This window comes from Etheostoma cragini, chromosome 13, assembly GCF_013103735.1.
Source record: "Etheostoma cragini isolate CJK2018 chromosome 13, CSU_Ecrag_1.0, whole genome shotgun sequence".
In the NCBI taxonomy this organism is placed as follows: domain Eukaryota; kingdom Metazoa; phylum Chordata; class Actinopteri; order Perciformes; family Percidae; genus Etheostoma; species Etheostoma cragini.
The window spans coordinates 2,134,385-2,154,867 of record NC_048419.1 but is presented as its reverse complement, the minus strand read 5'-3'; the positions used below and the strand labels follow the sequence as shown (position 1 = coordinate 2,154,867).

The window sequence follows — 20,483 nt, the reverse complement described above, 5'->3', positions numbered from 1 at the left end:
GGGGGGGGGGGTATTTCAGACTGGCTGTGCTGAGATGATAGCTCAGTTCACAACGACCAAACAAACAGATCACTTTGGTTTGTTCAATGGAACATTTGGCAACTTTTAACAAGGAAACTTTCCATCCAGAATCTTATCGGCGTCCATTTTGTCGTGTTGTTCTCTATCCTCTCAAAACATAACGTTACTACTCTTTGGCCGGCTCACAAGCCCAAACGGCATGTGTGCGGCGTGCCTGTTGTTGTGTTTCCGGTCCAGCTACATCCAGTGTGGTTTTGTAGTTTTTCTAACGTTGTTGTCTAAAGTTGTTGCAACAGCATGTGAAAAAACTACCGTGTTTGCTAGGCCAAAAAGACCGTTAATCTCACGATAAAAAAATTAACGCCGTTAAATTGGGTTTGCGAAACGCCATTAATATGATAGTTTTATTGACAGCACTAGTTGTAATATATAAGATTTTTGTCCCCAGCGTAGATTGTCATTATCAAGATGCTCAAACTGGCCTCGTGATGAAGGTTTCACACCGGTGATGAGTTTCCTGTGCAGCTCCCAGGAATGCTAATTGAAATCTCATTAGTGAAGATGCAAATCATTCCTCAGCCCTGGCGGAAGTGGCACTCTGCTGAGCATGCATCATTTTCATGAATCCAGCGTTACAGTAATGTTGTTACAGCTCAGTGACAAATTAAATCACCTCTTCCTAAGAATGCTTTGTCAAAATTAGACCGGAGATATATTAATCATAGCATTTTAAAGCTTCCTTAAATCATGACTATATAAGTAAACAGCCACCTGGACAGACTTCATTGGTTTTTTTCCACTGCCTTGATTCTGTGTACAGTTTTTGTTGTGTCCTCAAATGATTTGGGGACTCGAGGAAGGATTTATTGTATGATTCTTTGACTTATTGTGTTTCATATTCTCCTTCTGAATTCCTATATCCCTCCACCCTTTCTCTCTCTGTCCATCTGCAGTCGCCAACAGCAGTATGAGTGCAAGTGGTACATCCCTCTGGCGGACTTGACTTTCCAGACCCTAGACGACTCCGACTCGTGTCACAGTATCCAGATCCTGCCCGAGCACGAGATCGAGGAGATGAAGATCAAGATCTCGGTCTTAAAGAGTGAGATACAGAAAGAGAAGGTAATCCTTTTGCTTATCACTGACTTTTTTTAATCATTTGTTTTACATTTTCACTAGACAGCAGTGGTATCTAAACAGGACCTTCAAGGTTCATTAAAATGAGTCATTAGCTGGTTTCTCAGCATTATGAGGCAAATCAAACACATACAGCTCACTCAGGAGGGATGTTTTGACTCATATGTCCTGTGAAACTTTAATGGCTATCTATTTATTTATTAAGGATACACAGACTTTCATGGAAGACTCTCTAATGTTAGTGATTCCTTACTGGAAACACGGCACCTTCCCTTTAACTCAGTACTCGTCACCCACACCCACACCTTTTGTCTGTCTTAAACAGGGGCGAGCTAAGGTTCAGTGTGCAACGTAGTATGCATAACAACACTGACTAAAAAAAGCGGCATCCAAAAATATGTATGAGTATGAATAGATCTTCATCATACCAAGGGAATTTTTTAATTCCCTCCCTTAATTTAAATTGTTACTGTGCTTTGCACCAGCAAATGGGTACACTTACACTGGAAAACGTTTGCGTCAGTCTTTCTTGTCTATTCCTATCGGTGCTGAAACATTCAGTTATCGCCTCAGGTTAAAAAAAGTGTCTATAAGCCTCCACAAGTTAAAAGCCTGCATAGATACACCCCCGCTCCCCTGGCTGAGACACTGTGGGCTTCGGGAGCAGAGAGTTCCTGTTATTCCCCTTTCACAGCGTTTAACTCGCCCACCCAGGGCATAGAGAGTGACCACGCTGGTATTTTGAGTGAGAGCAGGGAGAGATTTGGCTGATTGTATCCAGACTCTGACTCACGTCTTCCTGGTGAGGGCTTGGAGGATGTGTGTGTGTTTGTTTTCCTACAATACTGACAAGAAGCTGAGCTCCTGACTCTCCCAGCACTGCGCTCATTTCATGGGCCAATCAGCTGTCTTTCCTGTTAAATAGGAAATAAATCGTTAAGCCGATACCATGCTGATTAGAGTAATGACAAAGTAAAGACTTTTAGTTCTAATTTTAATAGTTGATTATAAAATGGTGTTTAAACTAGACACAGAATCAACACCATAGTTTTATCTTAGAATATACTTGTATTTATTCAGTGTAATACTCTCATATTAAAAGTTGTTCCTGTTGAATAGCAACCTAAAGTTTAATTTCATTTCAATGCACTTTTTTAATCATCCAACATCCAACCAACAACCTCAAACATTAGACCCACATCACAATCACATTTCAGTCTCCTGTTAGGACTTTAGATAATGGAGGGTGGACAACATGCATACTGATGTTGATAAATCCTGTTTTTCAACCAACGCTTACATAACCAAAAGTTATTCCGAGGATGTAAACAAGAAGTTAAATGCTGCCATCAGTTTGTAACTGTACCCCCCCTTTTTTAGCTTAAATTTGTTTACATCAAACAGTTAAAAGTATACCAAATTGTCGATTGGCAATTCCTGTTTGTGTACCTGTGAAGTTGTACATACAGTTATTCCTGGATTACTTTAAAGCTAAAGTGCGTAGTTTCTGCCGCCCCCATCAGGAATTCTAAAACAAAACACACATCCCCATGATACAAAAATACAGAGAGAGTGGTGTGGAGCTGATGGTGATTAGCTTAATTAGCTTTGTATCAAGTTATTTGGCATTGGCTTGAATGTAACGGATGTTCATTAATAATATAAAGTTACACACTAAAGCTTTAAATCCTACATGAAACATTCTTGTACCAGCTGCAGGACTAAATGATGTCTGTTTGCTTGTGTTTAGAAAGCACCGAAGGGTCAGAGTCGCGTGGAGCGTCTGAGAAAGAAGATGAATGAGCAGGAGTCGTGGCTGCTCCTGCACTCTCCCACCATCCCCTTCCGCGTCCACAACAAACATGGAAAGGTAGTCACTCGGCATCCATTCAGCTGCAACGCAAAGTCTCACCAATAGAGGGGGACATGTACCTTTCAAAATAGTCCTTGGGATGGCTGAGGTTCAGAGTTTGATCTTTCAACAGCATTAAATCATTTCACATCATATCTTTTCTAGTGGTTGTCAGATGCATTTAAGCTTTCTGCATAAAATCTGCAGTGCTTTTGAATTATTATTTTTTTTTTTTCACAGCACTTTTCAACAATGATTTTATTGAAGGAAGATGTCCTTGACAGTGTTTTTTTTCTGTGTGTGTGTCCAGAGCTACCAGTTCCTCCTGTCGTCAGATTACGAGAGGTCAGAGTGGAGGGAAAGCATCCAGAAACTCCAGACGAAAGGTGAAAAGAATTGTCCTATTGGCCATGTCTGTCCTTAGAAAACATTGTGTGTTTCATCTTAAAGTGGTTTAAAACCACTTTTTACACACAGAAAAGTGAAGGTTTGACCCTAGCTGTGTGGTTTCTGTGTTTTTGTCAGACCTCCAGACGTGTGTTTTAAGTTCTGTCGAGCTCCAGGTCCTGACCAGCTCCTGTTTCAAACTACGAACTGTCCACAACATTCCTGTCACCAGTAACAAAGACGGTAAGAAACACACACAATATCTTCTTATTCTTTAGGTTTGGCTGCTTTGTATGTTTCTCTTGCTTTCTCCTTTTTTTCCCACAATCACAAACACACGCAGTTTTCCATTGCTCCTTCCTTTCCTCTCTGCTTTGAGTTTAAATTCACACACAAAAGTCTTTACTCTCAGCCTCAAATAAGCCACATAATTAAAGGGGGGGGGGGCAGGAGAGAATCTAGGTTACAATATGTTTCTCATCTATCTCTTAGCAGTGAATGCCACGCAGTGTGCCGGCGGTGGCCTGCGCTGAGCTCTCGGCTCCTATATGTTTGTTTTTGCTCCAGATCTCCATGTTGCACCGCTTCCAGAGCCTGGTGGTGACATTAAAGCCATCTGGCCGACCTACTCTGATCTCCCCAAATGGCACAAGGGTCTCTGCTTTCACGTGCACACACAATACACATGCATAGGCCTGGAGGTGACAGGGGGGTTTCAACACACTGAAAGGCCCACTGTCTTCATCTCTCTCCCATTATACAGAAAAAGGTCCCTGTTTGCTTTTTATACAGTGGTGTCTCTGTGAAGTAAGCCATTATTTTGATATCCAATACCTAAAGTGGTGGTCATAGGGATTCTTGGGTTTTCTTTTCAATTTTGCAATCTGGTGACCTTCAATGGAAACTTTTCACATGTCAGTAGCCCGCTGAACAGTGAAGTACTGTTACTTCTTTTAAAGGTGCCTTATTTTTGCTTGTGCTAGTTACCTAGTTCCTCCTTTTAATTATTCTAAATAAACTCCCAACACACATCACTTCCAGGTTTTTACCAGATAGCAGGTCTAAACCTTCATATCAATTTACATTTTAGGTATGCGTTTTTAGATTATAAATTTAAAGCTTGCACTCTCTGAGCTGTTTAATAAAACCAACGTTTCACCACACAACTTGGCTTTCTGACATGTGTGTAAACAAAGCTTATTTCAATCAAACGTTCATTCATTCATTAAACATAAACAGGTCCCACTAGAATGAGACCCTGTGTCTCAATGAGATTACCTGTGTAAATAAAGCTTAAATAAAAAACGTTGGCTGTCGGCTTTGGGTTGCGCTCACCCATTACATCAATGCCTTTTACACACTCCACATTCAGAAGGCAAATGGACAGAATGTTCCAATTGTACGATCAAATTCAGCATTTATGCTGTGGGGTGGTGGTGTGTATCGTGATTGATGATTCACCTGACTGAAAGCAGAATATGCAGAAAATCCATGTTATGTCCATAAATTTCAGACTGGGATGTGCATTCTTTTTAGAAAATAATTAGTTTTAGAAATGTCTCTGGATTTATTTAATTTCATATTGCAATACTCAATGCTGTCGAATCGCTATACTTCTATCGCAATGAATGAAGATGGCACTGCAGACCAAATTGGTGCCTATGTAGCGTGAAAGAATCAAATTGGGACAAAAGCATATTGTCCCAGCCCTAATTTCCTCCCTAAAATCCTGTAATGGCGATAAAAGAGTCATTGAGGAGGAAGATAAGATTTAACCCGACTATCCCTTAGATTGATATTATTCTTGAAATCATGATGGGAGGTTGTTCAAATACAAAATACTGTTTATAAAGGGGAGCTTAGGTATTTTTAAACCTAGACCCTATGTTGAAATGTTTAAGTGTCTAAGTGATTAATGTGGACAACCATTCACAATGTAATCCTCTGGGGAAATTAAATACCTTTAATGTACTGTACATCCACTAAAAGGGCTTGTTTTTAGCACTGACAGGTTATTATAAGTGTCTGACTACATTATGGAAAGGACCCCACAGAGAAATAAAACTAGTTTCTTTACCTTTCACTCAGGCATGTTAACGGCTTTGATGAACTCCAAAAGGTCTTTACTTCCACGTTAACTCGCCCTGCTGACTTGATTAAACCTTCTCCTCTTTGCTGTGTTGGGTTTGTCGTTTTGCTCCAGATTGTGTATATTTTCCTTTTTTCCCAGGGAGGTGATATCCCTGTTTGTTAAGGCCCCACGTCTTTATCTTAGACTATTGAAACTCTCCTCATTGTAAAGCAAATGTAAACACACACCTAAGTGACACGTGAAGATGATGGGACCACAGTAGGGGTTTAAATGGAGACCAGCTGGATCTCAGTTTTGCTCTGAAAGCAGCACATAGGCCACCTCGAAGCTGAACATTTGAACCTTCTTCCTGTGAAACTCCCCTGTAACTTCTATACAATACACACACACGCGCGGACACACACACATTTAACCCTGCTCCCTTCTCAGCCGCCTACAGTGGCGCTCCAAACAGTCCTGAAGGCCTCCGTCGCAGTTTATTTACCAGGAAACAGCCTTTAGACGCCTCAGCCAAAGTAATAGTGAATCCCCTTCATGTGTCTGTGGGCGGGACAGGGGGTATATCAGGCCACCCAACAAACCTCCACCCACGAACCTCCACTCGGCGGCCAGCTCAGTTGTTATGCAGAAGACTGTGCTTGTTGATGTGCGGTCTGATACTGATCTGACAAAATGTGATAACAGTTAGGTCCTCAAATGAGTTTTTTTCCTCAGCCATTATCTGGTGCACTGGATTCAAGTCTTGGCTAATGCCATCTGAAGTTTAATGTGTCTCTTCTTGGAATGGGGGAGAACATTAATGATCCACGTTATAAACATCATAACATAATCTGACAGTTTGGACCAACCAACCTAAAATGAATAAAACGCCCTCATGCCTCTCACTGAGCAATTTTATGTTGATTAGCAATGCTACAATTCATCAAACTCTCTTAAGTGGACAAAACTGGTTGTGAATCTCTCATTTCATCCTGACGAGTCCTGCTTGTTCATGAGGAGTTCATCAAATTTGATAATTAGCATATAGTATGCTCCAAAGTTGCCATACAGTATAAGACTGCTTGTTCTGGCCATGTATCATTTACATAAATGTTCCCAACAAGTTAAAGAGACTTATTATTGGTATTAAAGGAAACAAAATCAAATATTAACAGTACAGTTGCCAATGCCTTGTCTTGGTTACCCTGTACCAGACGTAAAAATGGGTGGCTTTGACAGGAAATTAGACACTAAAAATGTCTTTCTGAAGGAAAGCGGTGCATGACTAATGTGAGGGGCGGTCATGATGGGATGTGACAGTAATGGATATATTAGGCAAGTGAGAATATTGCAGCCTCCTGTGTGCAATATTCTCACAGGGCAATAGAGGACGATACAGGAAAAGCCTCTGTATTCTACTTCTTCTGTATGAGTTTTTCTAGGGTGTATGAGATCTGTAGCCCAGTAGTGCTCAGTGGGTATTAACTTTTTTTCTTCCTTTTTCTATCCATTTATCTTTGCTCTGTTTCATGCACACAAACTCTGATTCTGAATGACTTTATAATACAATGTGTAAACCTATTTACATGAGGAACTGGCCTCACTGCTGTGTGTGCTTGTGTTTCCAGATGAGGAGACTCCTGGCCTGTACGGCTTTCTGCATGTGATCGTCCACTCCGCCAAAGGATTCAAGGAGTCAGCCAGTAAGTCGGCCAGAAACGGCAGTTGTTTTTTTTTTGACCACACTGGTGCACACACTTTTGCTAAGCATCCCCTCACTCCTAGCTGCTGTGCACATACGTGTTTGCCAGCAAAACGCATGGTCAAGTCAATCTCTGCAGTCTTCACATGCACTTTCCACCATGCCATTGCTCAATGCAGAGATGGGCGGACGGATGGACGGACTGATGGATAGATGGATAGATGGATAGATGAATGGATGGATGGATGGATGGATGGAGTATAAAAGCTTAGATGATAGGAAAGAGAGAGTCTTAGAGAAGTTGAAGCGACTGTGGAATTCCTGTGGTTGTTTCCATGTCAGAAAAAACACTCAATGCAAATAAACAAGGAAAGAGAAAGAAGGACTAATTTGAAACTGAACTACTGGCAAACATAATGCCAATTGTCTCTGATATTGCACAACTGCTGCTTGTGTGTGTGTGTGTGTGTTTGTGTGTGTGTTTGATATCAGCCAAGTGTAACTTTGGCAGGACCGTTGAGACGTGTCAGTAGCGGACAGCTGGTGCTGCGGTACACTTGCCCTGTTGCACCAGTTCAAATATCAAATATCTGGAAAAGAGACAGAGATGAAAAAATGTGATTTCCTCTGTTACCATGACAGCCTTTAGAATATGAAAGCTGGCGCGCTAGAATTTCCTGGGTAATGGATTGGAAAGCTTTCTCTTCTGAAAGCCTGTTTGATCCTCGATGGAGTACGGAGAGCTGGGGTTTAAAATGAAGTGTGTGTGTGTGTGTGTGTGTGTGAGATACAGTTTGGTGTCAGATGTGCCCAGTCAAGTGTATAGAGCCAGCGCGGGGCATGCAAGGCATCAAGGTTGTGGGTAGTAGCCGATGTGTTGTTGAATGTTGTTAATGCTACTCTGGTGTGACATATCAAGATGAAACAGCACATCTGTTCATCGGTGGCCTATGAACACTTTGCTTTGAAGTACCTGACTTCTGCTGTAATTGCATTGAAGGTTGCAGTGTGTCGTTTTTACCCTTTTCAGAGATAGATGGACATTTGTAGTATTATTTTTTAAATATCCCTAAGTCCTGATTATCAAACTCGTCCAGCGCTGGCAGAATTTCGCATTGTCATAAACAGATGTTTTGAAAACAGCCCGGTGGTCATAGAGTTGATGGGACTCATTTTGTTGAAAGCACTGTGTAATTCCCTCCACAAATGACTGAAATTACACTCTTTTCATCCAGATGTAGCTTAATAGTGGGATCAAATTTGACTTTTTATGTAGATGTTGTGCGGTCATGTTGTTGTGTAATTCAGGCTGTGTGTTTGAGGTGTGATGTGGCTTTAGTTGCTCTGTTGTCTTCTTCACTGTCACTGTCTGCTTTAGACATGCTGTTTCTCGACAAGAAACTTTGAGCAATTTGCTGTTTCTTTGCAATATTGTGTGTGCGCGTGCGTGTGTGTGTTTGCTTTCTGTTGATGCATGTGGTAATTATTATTATGTATCAGAATTTTAATGTGTATTGACTTGAAATAGCAGTCATTATTCAGTAATTCAGACACGGTAGACCTGTAATCATTAAAAGCCTCTTTTTGTTTGTTTGTGTGATTGAAAAAACACATAAGCATGTACCAGAATATCTCATTGGAACTGTGTTTTTATGTCACAACGATCTCTCCCCAGTGGGGAAGGGCTTTAAATTCAGCCCAGGGCAAAGTAGTCAAACTGGGTCACAGGAAAGCTACGAGTCGAGCATCTCCCAAAAACTTGTTAGAATAAAAAAATGGAAAACATGACCCAGTAGAGAGGTGCAAAAGATGTTCATTTTGTTCTTGGTTTTATTTTTAAGTATATCCGAGTGTCAACAAGTGACACCGCTATGTTCCCCCTACATATATTCAACAGCTGCTGTGAAACTGCAGTTTCCCGTGCTACATACTAAGAGTGTGTACAGAATACAGATCCAGACCAACTGCAACGAAGCCCTTTTAATTGGGCACAGCTACAGTAATCAGTAATCACTTTGTTGCATGAGCTTGTCCAACGCCTAAAGAGATTTCAACCTAACTTCTATTTAATACAATAACTGATATTGGAATAATAGTGTGGTTGCTACCAGACAATCAAAAGTTAAGTAACAGATCCCTTTTAAAGTAAAATAGTTTTTTTTGTTGCTTGAATCAAAACCAAAGTTTTCGTCACTCGCCACTGTTCCCATAAAAATGAAGGGCAAAACACAGCTGTGAGTGTTCACATGTTCTCATGACTCTTGTGATTTTTGCGTATAATCAAATCCAGCCATGGCTGCATTCATTTCCATTCATTGTTGGCCATGCTTTTATTAGTTTTCTCCTTCTGGATTGAATGAAAACAATTCGATTATGCCTGTCCCCTCTTTATTTTGTTCTCTTAGAATATTTCCTCCTGAAGCCATGGGGCAAAACATACAGACAGAGAGCTGCTCTGAGGCTGGGACTTGTAGCTGTGGAGACACTGATTAGTTTAACTGATTATCACTTGTCTCCTAATTCTGTGAACCCGTAGTTTGACTCACCATTCAACACAGCCTTGGGCAAAGATCAGCCTCCTGTATAAAAACACATGCAACACAAGGCTGCCATTCTCAGTTAATGGAGATGGAAGAGGATGGTATTCATTAACCCCCTGCATTTTGGGTTAGAGACCACATGCTGACCAATTCATCCCACTCATAGTCTGAGCCCGATGGTGACCTGCCAGGAAAATTAAAAAGTATGGAGTTCCAGTCTTCTTTTAGTCTGCCCTACTTCTCAAAGCCCTCTTGGATCCACAGCGAGGACACAAAAATACCTCTCTATATATTCTCTCCCCGGCCTGTTTGAATTATAGGTCCGGGCACGTTAAGCCATTTCAGATGGAGAGGAAATCAACTTCCAAAGGAAAGTGGGAGCTGCTGAATACACTCTTCTCTGGGGACTAGTTGAAAAAGAGCAGTTTAATGCATAATAGCGTTTTAAAGAAATGCCCTCACTTATTTATTTTTAATTGAACACAACCAACAGTTGTTTTTGTAGTCATAAAAAAGTGCCAACTGAATTGCATCTGTGTGCTTCAGTGTAAACTGGATCACCTTTGATCATTCAAAAATGACATCCCAGCTCTTGCAGCAGACAGGTAGTTTGTGTATTTTTAGGACGTTGGATGTCAAAGTGGCGGTGACGGCTTTGGAGCTGTTATGCTTTAGTGTGTAGCGGAAGCGTAGGATAACTGGTTCATTTAAAACAAATATATATATATATATAAATCCCAGATGGTCACACTGAATTCCCCTCCGCTGAACCCCCCTCATACCACCAGCGCTAATCCCTTCCTTGTTAGGAGTAATTATGCCAGAACCTTTCAGGATGCTGAGAGGAAAAAAACAATATAAGAAATGAAACCAGATGGAATGAGATTCCATGATACCGTATAGTCTTGTTAGTGATCGTGGGGCGGCTGTGGCTCAGTGGTAGAGCGGTTGCCTGCCAATCGGAAGGTTGGTGGTTCGATCCCCGCCCCTGCAGTCATTGTCGAAGTGTCCTTGGGCAAGACACTGAACCCCGAGTTGCCCCCGGTGCTGCGCATCGGAGTGTGAATGTGTGTGAATGTTTATCTGATGAGCAGGTGGCACCTTGTACGGCAGCCCCGGCCACAGTGTATGAATGTGTGTGAATGGTGAATGTTTCCTGTAGATGTAAAAGCGCTTTGAGCAGTTGTTAAGACTGGAAAAGCGCTATATAAATACAGCACATTTACATTTACATCGTTATATGGCCACATATGGGAATATTTGCTCCAGTCGGTCAGACTCGGAGCTCACCCAGTTGGTGGACTTGGTGTCTTTCAATGCCCAAAGCGCAGGTCAGGCTGATGTTTTTGATGTTGCAGTGTAAACGTATTCTCCGTTGTTCTGCAAGGGTTTTATATGTATGAGGTTCAGCCAGCCCCTGCTCTGTCTCTGGCTCCCTCGGTGACTCTCCTGGTGAAAGGTCGAGCAGTACATCCATCCATCATGCTGCCAGATGGAGGTTAACCCGAGAGACCAGGTCTGGGCTGCAGGACGTACTATTGACACTTTACAGACAGCCGGCAGCAAGGTCTCCCGGAACTGCTACGGCAGCATTTAAAGAATCACATTAACAGACTTAATTGCTCCGTGTAGGAATTGAGTGTGAGCTGATCCCAGGGGAGTGTGGCATGAGGATGTGAAGAGTGGGAGAGGGCTTCCTCGTCCTGAATGATGTGTACACAGGGCAGGAAACATATTGGCAATTTAAAGCTCTTTTTTCACTTTGATGGAATGTAACCCTTTGATCTTTTGAGTGCACATTACAAATCTGATACAATAATTAGATACTCACTGTCATTGTGAAAACCTTTTTTAAACATTTCTAATTCAAAATTTGTTCAGATGTGTGTTTACATTTTTATAAAATTACCTTCGCAAGGAGATTATGTTGTCGGCCCGGTCTGTCTGTCAGAATGGACTTCTGGTCCGATTTATATAAAAACTTGTTTAAAAATTGTTGCAGCCCTATGTGAGAGTTACACAATATGAAAACATGATTAAAGTGCAGAGAAACTTATTAACAAGAAAATCTATTTAATAAAAGACCTTTTCATTCAATGACGTTATTGCACACTAAAAATCTGTGTATAGGGCTGTAATAACTATTTAACAGCTGTAGCTGTGTAACTACACGGTATATGTTATCATATCTCATAAAATTACACATGAGTCATGTCACAATGACAAACCTAAATGTTGATTCAGTGGTCAGTGTTCTTGATGGATGTGTCTAACTTCTGTGTTTCCTCCCAGATCCCTACTGCACCCTTGAAGTGGACTCGTATGGATACTTTGTCAGCAAGGCCAAGACCCGTGCCTTCAGAGACACCACAGAGCCCCAGTGGAACGAAGTCAGTCGCCAAGACACCTGCTTTTAATCTACAATGCCACATTTATGTTGCCTATGCAATAGCAACCGTTTAAATCTCCTTTTCTGTGTCTGTGTGGTTGAATAGGAGTTTGAGATTGAGTTGGAGGGCTCCCAGTACCTGCGGATCCTGTGCTACGAGAAGTGTTACGACAAAAGCAGACTCAACAAAGACGACAACGAGATTGTGGACAAGATCATGGGAAAAGGCCAAGTCCAGGTAAGATGACAGCTGCTGACAGCAACCACAGCCACAACCTTTACACAAAGACAGACGTCTTGTGTCCTCATGGGGACATTTCCCATCATGTGATTCATTTTAATTAGCTGTCTCGCCTCGGTGCACAACAAAGTGGTTTTGTCCTGGTGGCCTTTAATGACACTGGTTGGATTAATAGTCTATAAGAGTTTATTTAAGTGGCGGGGGTTTCCCCTGTCTCGTTGTGAGAAATATTCCTATAAAAGTCCATTTCAGTCTTGTTTACTAGATCCTGCCTACACAGTGGAATATGTGGTTTTCTTGGTATCAAGGCAAAATGCAGCTCCTCACTCTGCATCGTTGTTTAGGTTTTATTCATAAGCATAGAGTCATATTTCCATTTTTCCAGAACTTCTTTGGAAAATCTTTTTGGTCAAGTAAAGCTTGACTCTTATCATTTTCCCTGCATTTGAGCCCAAACGCTTCCTCTTCTGCTGTCGACAGAGCTTGGCTTTAAGAATGTGGGTCGGCTCTGATCATCACTTAACCTCCGCATGTGACAGAGAAGTGAGCTTGTGGCAGGTTATTTTCGAACCTGCTTCTGAAACTTTAACTCTCCGAACTTAACAGAACATACTAATCATTTGAAACTTTTCAAGATTTGTTAGTTGCGGCTGCACTTAGAATAACGTTTGTAGTCACAGGTTAAAGCAGTATCCGTGACAAGTTGCATTGGGGATTCAGATCTCCTATCTAAGATAGCGAGAAAGTGGAGCGAACATTTAAACGTCTGCGTATGGCTGTATTTTAAAAGAAAGGATGCATCTCAGAAATATCTTATAGAGCTTAGGTCTTCGGAGGGTGTGTTGTTTCTCCTCAGACCTAAGTTCCTGTTTGGCATCTTTCAAACAGTCTTTGAAACACATTTGTTGTAGCATTTCCTGTTTGGCACCACCACTTTCCATGCTTTTCTCATTCGGTTTGATGATTTGTAACCTTGAGTGTTGCCTTTGATTTCCTCTGACTAGCAAATGAGAGTGAGTGTGCACCACACATGCATACTTTTCTTGTCTAACTGCATCAGATCCACATGCATCTTAATGTGGCATCAGATTTATTCTCGAGGACCTTGAATGATTCTAAAATAACGAATGTAGTCACCTACTGTACAGAGATGATGAAGATCTGCGGATAATTACCTGCCAGTCTTTGCTTCCGAGTGTAGTAGAAAATAATTCAACGTGGCCCGGCCTCTGTGAATGGCTTAATTGGGTCTAGAAACGATTCCTGATAAAAGATTGGTCGACCTATGGGGGGATTAAAAGCGTAATTGCATGGATGTGTGTGTAAAGTAATTGCTATGCAGAAAAAAAGCCTTTTCACAATTATCCAGTACATTTAGTAAGTTGGTTAGTTTTCCCTGTTTTTAAATCAGTCACAGTGTAGTTTAAAAAATTGTTTTTTCCCCTTATTCTTATTACACTATTTCACAACCTTTCCTTTGTTAAGGGGGTCTATGCTATCTTTCCACATAAGGTACAGTGGTTCATCAATGGACAGTAAAACCCACCCTCTCTGGTACGGCTGCCAGTCAGAGAGACACACGCTGCTGCTGGGAACATCTACTTCCAGCCAATAACCGCTAAAAAAACAAATAAATACACCACATGTTCTCTGGCTCCCTGTGAGAAGAGGAAACTAGAAATAGGGAGAGAGAATGGCATGTTCTGACCCAGACTCTGTTTTGATAGTCAGATAATCATATCGGTTATGTTTAAAGCGAAGACACCAAATATTTGCTAGTTTCAGCTTCATAAATGTGAAGTTTGATACTTTTCTTTGCCATATAATATGTATGAATATATCAGTGTTTTGGATTGTTGGTCGGACATCTGAGTGGAACAGTAAGCAATACATCGAGGACATAATCAACAGATTTGATAATGAAAACAATAATTAGTTCTAGCCTTACAAGTGTGCATCAGATGAAACAGATACAGTATCTGTGCTATTAAAGGCACTGATAGTCTATGGTAGTGGTGGAAAGTCACCATCAATCAGTGTACAGTCCTATTATTGATCTACTCCATAAATGAATGCTGATCACATAGTTGCCCTCCTATACTATGTGGAGACTCTGAATGCATAAATCCATGAACCAAAACATTTTTAGTTTTCTTCAGTATCAAAGTAACCGCTAATGGGATTTGCTAATCTGCAAATTTGCCATAGGTTAAAGAAAAGGGGCTCAAGTTGTAGGTTGCTCTTCCTATTTACATCCCTCAAAGCTCCCAAATGACTGAAACTATATTTACTATATTTAGAGCCTGATTATTTGCAAAATTGGAGTAAGACAAACACTTTCAAACTGTCTTATTGCAATAAGCACTTCACTTCACTTAAGCTATCATGGCAAAAAACCTAACAATTCTCACTTCCGTCTGGTTGTACTTTTGGCTTACTGTCACTTAAAGATGATGACATCCTGAGTAAAGAGTCGTCTATCTGACTGCACAGTTTTTATGTATGGCTGTGAGTAGAGATGGTGGGACTGATGTTTCATCACAAAGATATCTCATGTCAAATGGATATGGCAGCCAGTGAACCTAAGTATTGTACATTTTTACAAAGAATTAACCAAAGGGACATGAGTCTAGAGTGCATACCCAAAGACACTTTCACTTGGAGTTGGCCTGTTTGCTTTTCCTGGTGAAGTTTAGAGGGAGCCTTCAGTGTTTTGCTTTGCTCTCTGGAGACCCTCTGATTTATTTAACAAACTGGAGGAATACTGACTGACCATAAATGGACATATTGGGCTTGAAGTTTTTAGTTTTTTACCCACTGCTGTTCCTTCACATTGTTACTATGAGAAAGTTGATTGCCTCTGTTATCTGATGATGTTACAGTTGGGGCCAGAGGTTTTATTTTGATAGAAAGAAACCTGTAGGATTTTTGATGCCTTATTTTTTTCTAAATGGCATGCCTTAATGCACGTGCACACAGACACAGGGTCCAAAAAGCATTAGAGAAAGCCGACGGTAGCACTCATTTTAGCTTGATCGAGTTGCTTGTCCAGAGGCAAAGATACCAACATTTATTTCCAGCCCTTCAACCAACAGATGTCTCCCGAGCAGATAACCTCTGATCTCTGAGATCACGTTGCTAATCCTCCATTAAATGGCAACAATGTTGTGGTGTCTCTCCCACTGTCTCTCAAACTGGCAACACAAATGGATTCTTAAAGGTCTCCAAGCAGGCGATTTGGAAAATTGATTAGTATCCAGTAATTGCCAGTTAAAGAGAAGTGCTGCCTCCAGTGCGTGGTTTCTGTGGCACGTTGTCACTGATATTTTTCCTCTGTGAGCATTGATTGTCTTCTGGCTAAACACACTTATTGTACACATGGTGTGCACTCGGCCAATCAGACACTTTGATTATTTTTGCTATTAAATGTTGGCACTAGATTTTAAAAGCTCCAATGAGGAGACTGATGTTTTTTATTTAGAAGATATTTAGGCTCAGGCTTTGTTGATTTCTGATAATATTGCAATCCCAGTGTGATGCTTCATACATCTCTAGTTGCTTTAAAGGGATACCAAACTGAACTGATCTGCTGCTCTGCCTCATGAGCTGTGCAAGTTCTCCCAAGTGACCCTCATGTGTTGGGTGTAGCTTGCAATAGTTGTCTTCCGAGGACCAGTTATGCAATTCTTGAGGTTATCAGCCCCAGTGCTTTTTGTAGCAGGAATGCATCATATCCCCCAGTGTCAGCGATGCTTTCAACCGGTAATCCAGCCCTCATGTTCCCCATCCCCTGGGCTCACCTCTTAAGGCTTTTATTTCTTGTCTTATCAGGGGAGGAGTGTGTTGTCTTTCAGTCTCCCGCCAGCACCCTCAGTCCTTTAGTCTGTCGCACTGTTAAGGAAGAGCGAGCGAGAGAGAGAGAGAAAATGGGATTTCACCGTAAGTAAGTTGTTCCTCAAGGCTCTTAATTTACATCTTTGAGGTAATTTTCTGGGAGCCGAGGTTATCAAAGTAGGAGGGGAAAGGGACAAAGGCAAACCTGTGTTTTAAAAACATCCAGAAGTTAGTTTTTGTAGTTTGACCAGCAGCAGCAGTGGCTGTGACTCACAGCTCATGGAGGCCCTTGATAATGATACTTTAAAACCCTTAGCGCCTGGTTGCGGCTATTTGCGTCAAAAAGCGTGCTCCTTCTTGGAGTCATAACTCAAATCTGAACACACATTCATATTTTTTATGAATATTCAGTGTGACTTATGCTTCTTGAGTATCTTTACCATCACAAATAAATGACCATATATCTACTGGGGTTCATAGAAAAGGGCCCCCACCTAAACCTCTCAACCTTCTCCCTCCCCTTCTCCTCCCAGCATCCCTAACACTCGTGCACCCCTCTCAGCAAGCCACTCCCTCCCAGCGCAGCAGTGTACCGTGTCTCGATAAGCAGTAACGTGATCGGTTTGAATGACTTCCCGGAGATAATGGGAGCCAGAGATATTGGGCATTAGGGGCGAAAAGAGGAAGGGGCGATGAAGCTGTTTGTTCCTGGCAGCTCTTAGCTCTCCCACCGAAGCCAAGGAGCTGGACAGGGGTGCACGCATTAACAGGGAGTTACTGTAAAAGTACGGGTGCAAAGGGGTTGTAAAGTTTGAGGGCGAGCATCTATCTGCACTCTTATTCCCACTTAAGAGTCGAAGCGCTTTCCTCTACATAAAGCATTAGATGCAAAGTTTGACATTTACATGCCATGTGAAGGGTTTATTGGTGAAAGTGCTGTTGTTTGAACTAATAGCAGGCTGGCCATCTAGAGAATTAGTGGGCATGTTTGTGGACCAGTGGCACTTAGCCAGCGTACGAAAGTGCAGGCCTCAAACTCTGATCTAATCTCTTAGCACTCGATCAAACGTCATGCCAACATCAGGCTGTCATGACAATGAAATATAGCCTGGTGAGTGCATTCACTCATGTGTACAGTATGAATGTACAGTATGAAGAAACAGTAAAGTAAATGTCATTAGAAAAGCAGTGAAAGTATTTGAAAGCAGATGGGGGAATTAGCAGTTCAAAATTAAGATATTTTTGTATTTAAATAAAACAGTTGTAGTGTATCACACAATTAACACTAATGAGAACAAAATAATTTGTTCCTTTCTTTTGTTTTTCATGGAAACTGTGCCCAGGACTCCCATTTTGATTGTGACTTATTGTTTTTCTGTGTATTTTCAGTTGAAAATGTTTTGCCTCTTGGGCATGCAGGATGGTAGTATTTCATGTAGTATTTGTTTTTTTTTAAATATGGAAATGGTGTGTGTGTGTGTGTGTGTTGGTATTGATTTATGAGTGTATAATAAATGGTGTAGTTTATTTTGTTTCTGCCTTCCTGTCATTTAGGGCTGTGATCTGTCATGTTTCCACCCCTCACACCCCCTGCGGCCGTACACACACACACACACACACACACACACACACACACACACACACACACACACACACACACACACAAACATAGCTGTCAACATTATTAACAGATGGGACTCTTCTGTGTGTGTTCACATCCCCTGGGGACAGACCAGACTCACATACACACACACACGGGTGATGGGCTAATTGTAAATTATATCAATAACTTTAGTCTGCTACATTACCTGGTGTTTATTAGCTTTTGTCTCCTTTGTCTGGCTAAGCGTTTGTGGATGTGTGTGTGTTGGGGTGGGGGTTGTAGATGGATGGAGTGTGTGCCTTTGTGCAGCAACAAAGAAAGTCCTCATTACTTTTTTCCTCATAAACGTGCTTATTTCATTCTTTATATTCCCTTTAGTTTTTTTTTTCTTTTACTATATTTTTAATGAGGCTCATCCCTCATAGTCTTTCCATGTTTGAGCATATGGTTCTCTTTTATTGATGAGTCCCAATTAAGCTGACTTCCTCATCAGAAGATCCTTGATCATTGGAGCTGATAGCAATGTTTTGATGGATTTGTAGTCTTTCCCTGTCATCTTCCCACAAAGAAGCTCCTACGTCACAACCCTCACTCAGACAGCCTTTGTTCCCACTTAAAACAATCTCTCCCTGCCACTTGGGATATGCATGCCCTAAATAACTACATGCACTTCTGGAAGCATTCTCAGATGATGCAAACGTACTGATACCCACTGTTTTTTCACTCTGTGAGTGGAATAGGAAGAGGAAAAGCCCCTAACCAGCCAAATCTAGTTTGTGTTAGTGTGAAGCAAAAAAAACTACACATTTGATCACCATTTGTCATCCAGCTTGGTGCTGTCGATGGGTTTGTCTCGGCATCACATTTCGTAGGCTGGGATGAAAAGGCAGTAATGAGGAATTATAATGTGTTGTTATAATGCCATCTTTTTTATAGAAAATGATGATGACAGCAGCAAAACTAAATGTTTTGTATGTACAGTATGTTGGACTGTCCTGACCTTACAGGCCGTCATGTGGAATGATGTTAATCATGTACAGAAAGTAGCCTAAATACATTTGTATTGTGAGCGTGTGAGTCGGTTGCACTTTGACCTGAAGTTCTGCTTTCTTTCTGTCCGTAGTCAGCTCCATCTTTACTTAAATCACTGAGTAATGACTGAGATCTATTCCAGTCTAATTCAGTATAAACAACATTTGGTGGTCTTTTGTGATCTTAAAAAATAAAAAATTCAAAGTCTGAGATTAACTCATGCACGGACTTGTGGTATATGTTATAAATACCTACAGGACTGAAATGGCATTGACAGACTGACTAACACAAATATCACACACGTTATACATATGCACTATACATACACAGAGTACAGATGAGGCGGATGGTAATGACATTTGTTTGGCAAGTATTAACTCATAAACCAAAGTATTGGACACCAAAGTCATTAAAATGTACATTGAGCGAGCCATAAAGTCTGAACCAAATTCCATGGCAGTTCATCAAATAGTTGAGATATTTCACTCTGGACCAAAGTGGTGGACCGGCCCGACGCACATTGCCATCTATAGAGCCACACTGTTGCCTAGCCAAAAAACATTATAGATTTTTAGCTCTGAAAGTGATTAGCCCAAATCTTACTAAACTCTGAGTGTAACCAGTTATGAGTAAAGGATGCCAGAAGTAGTTAAAATGTCAACTGCTCTACAAGTCGGAGGCGTTGACAGACAGTTGATTCCGCAAGGAAAAAAAAGTGAACTGTGAACCGTGTAGGAAGAGCAAAGCAGCACCGCCGTGCTCTAGCTGTGGAATGACTAAGGACCCGGTGGAAGAATAAAGACTAAAAAGCCTAACAGGATCTCTGTGTGACCTTCTTCAAATGTCTCAGCCTCCTGCCTTCTCTCACCATCTCATTTATCTCTCTCTTTCTTTTTTTGCCCAGCACAAAATACAATCACACTGTTCTCCAATGGACCTCAGAGATGTTGAGGGTACCATGGCTATGCAATTGGTCCTCATTATGACATTACATAACGGATCAGGGAAGTGTAAGGGACTGACAACAGATGTATGATTTCCTACCATGAACATGCATATGCGGCACACATGGAGAGACACAGAAGAAAAGGAGGAGGAGGAGAATAGGAACGAGAGCCCCAGATGGTGGCCAATTATGTGATGCTGAGAGTTAAAGTGAGAACAAAGGAGCTCATCACCGCCTGAGAAATGAAAAGCTCTCCAGAGAGAAACCGGGAATCTCTCCACAAATTAACCACCGTCTTTTTATCTTGTGGAAGAGTCAGGGTTCACTAATAATTGGAAGCAGTCTGAACAAAAGAGGGGTCAATACAAGGATACAAGGAGGTCATATTTGAGCACAGAGGCTGTCAATGTCTATGCTTCAATAAAAGTATGAGAGCCTCTCAGTCCGCCCATAAGAGCATGAGTTTCCGCTTTCACCGATCAGGATCAGTTAATTCGGGTGTTACTAAAATTTCCAAGTGCCTCTCTTATCGTTTCAACTGGTTAGTAGCTTTGGAGCCTGAGACTTGTAGAGAATAATGCGGAGGCTCTGCAGTTGGAGACAAGTGCACAGAGAGAAGCAAGAAGTGGTGATTAATAATGACAAGTAGAGATCCTGTTAACACCCCAACCTCTTGCTGTCTTTGTAACCCCGCTGTGTTTAAAGTTCTTATCCTGTTTTCATAGCAA

The 20,483-nt window shown here is 41.4% G+C and overlaps 1 protein-coding gene across 4 annotated transcripts in view; it reads left to right on the top strand.

The window, feature by feature from the left end:
- Positions 1-20,483, top strand: part of abr (ABR activator of RhoGEF and GTPase) — a 127,637-nt gene that overhangs the window by 76,894 nt on the left and 30,260 nt on the right. For all 4 annotated transcript variants that reach the window (XM_034890079.1, XM_034890080.1, XM_034890081.1 and 1 more), the window contains 7 exons: positions 975-1,143; positions 2,909-3,028; positions 3,321-3,396; positions 3,536-3,640; positions 7,097-7,171; positions 12,003-12,100; positions 12,206-12,337. In XM_034890079.1, the coding sequence (XP_034745970.1) occupies positions 975-1,143; positions 2,909-3,028; positions 3,321-3,396; positions 3,536-3,640; positions 7,097-7,171; positions 12,003-12,100; positions 12,206-12,337 (775 nt within the window). The remainder of the gene's footprint in view (positions 1-974; positions 1,144-2,908; positions 3,029-3,320; positions 3,397-3,535; positions 3,641-7,096; positions 7,172-12,002; positions 12,101-12,205; positions 12,338-20,483) is intronic.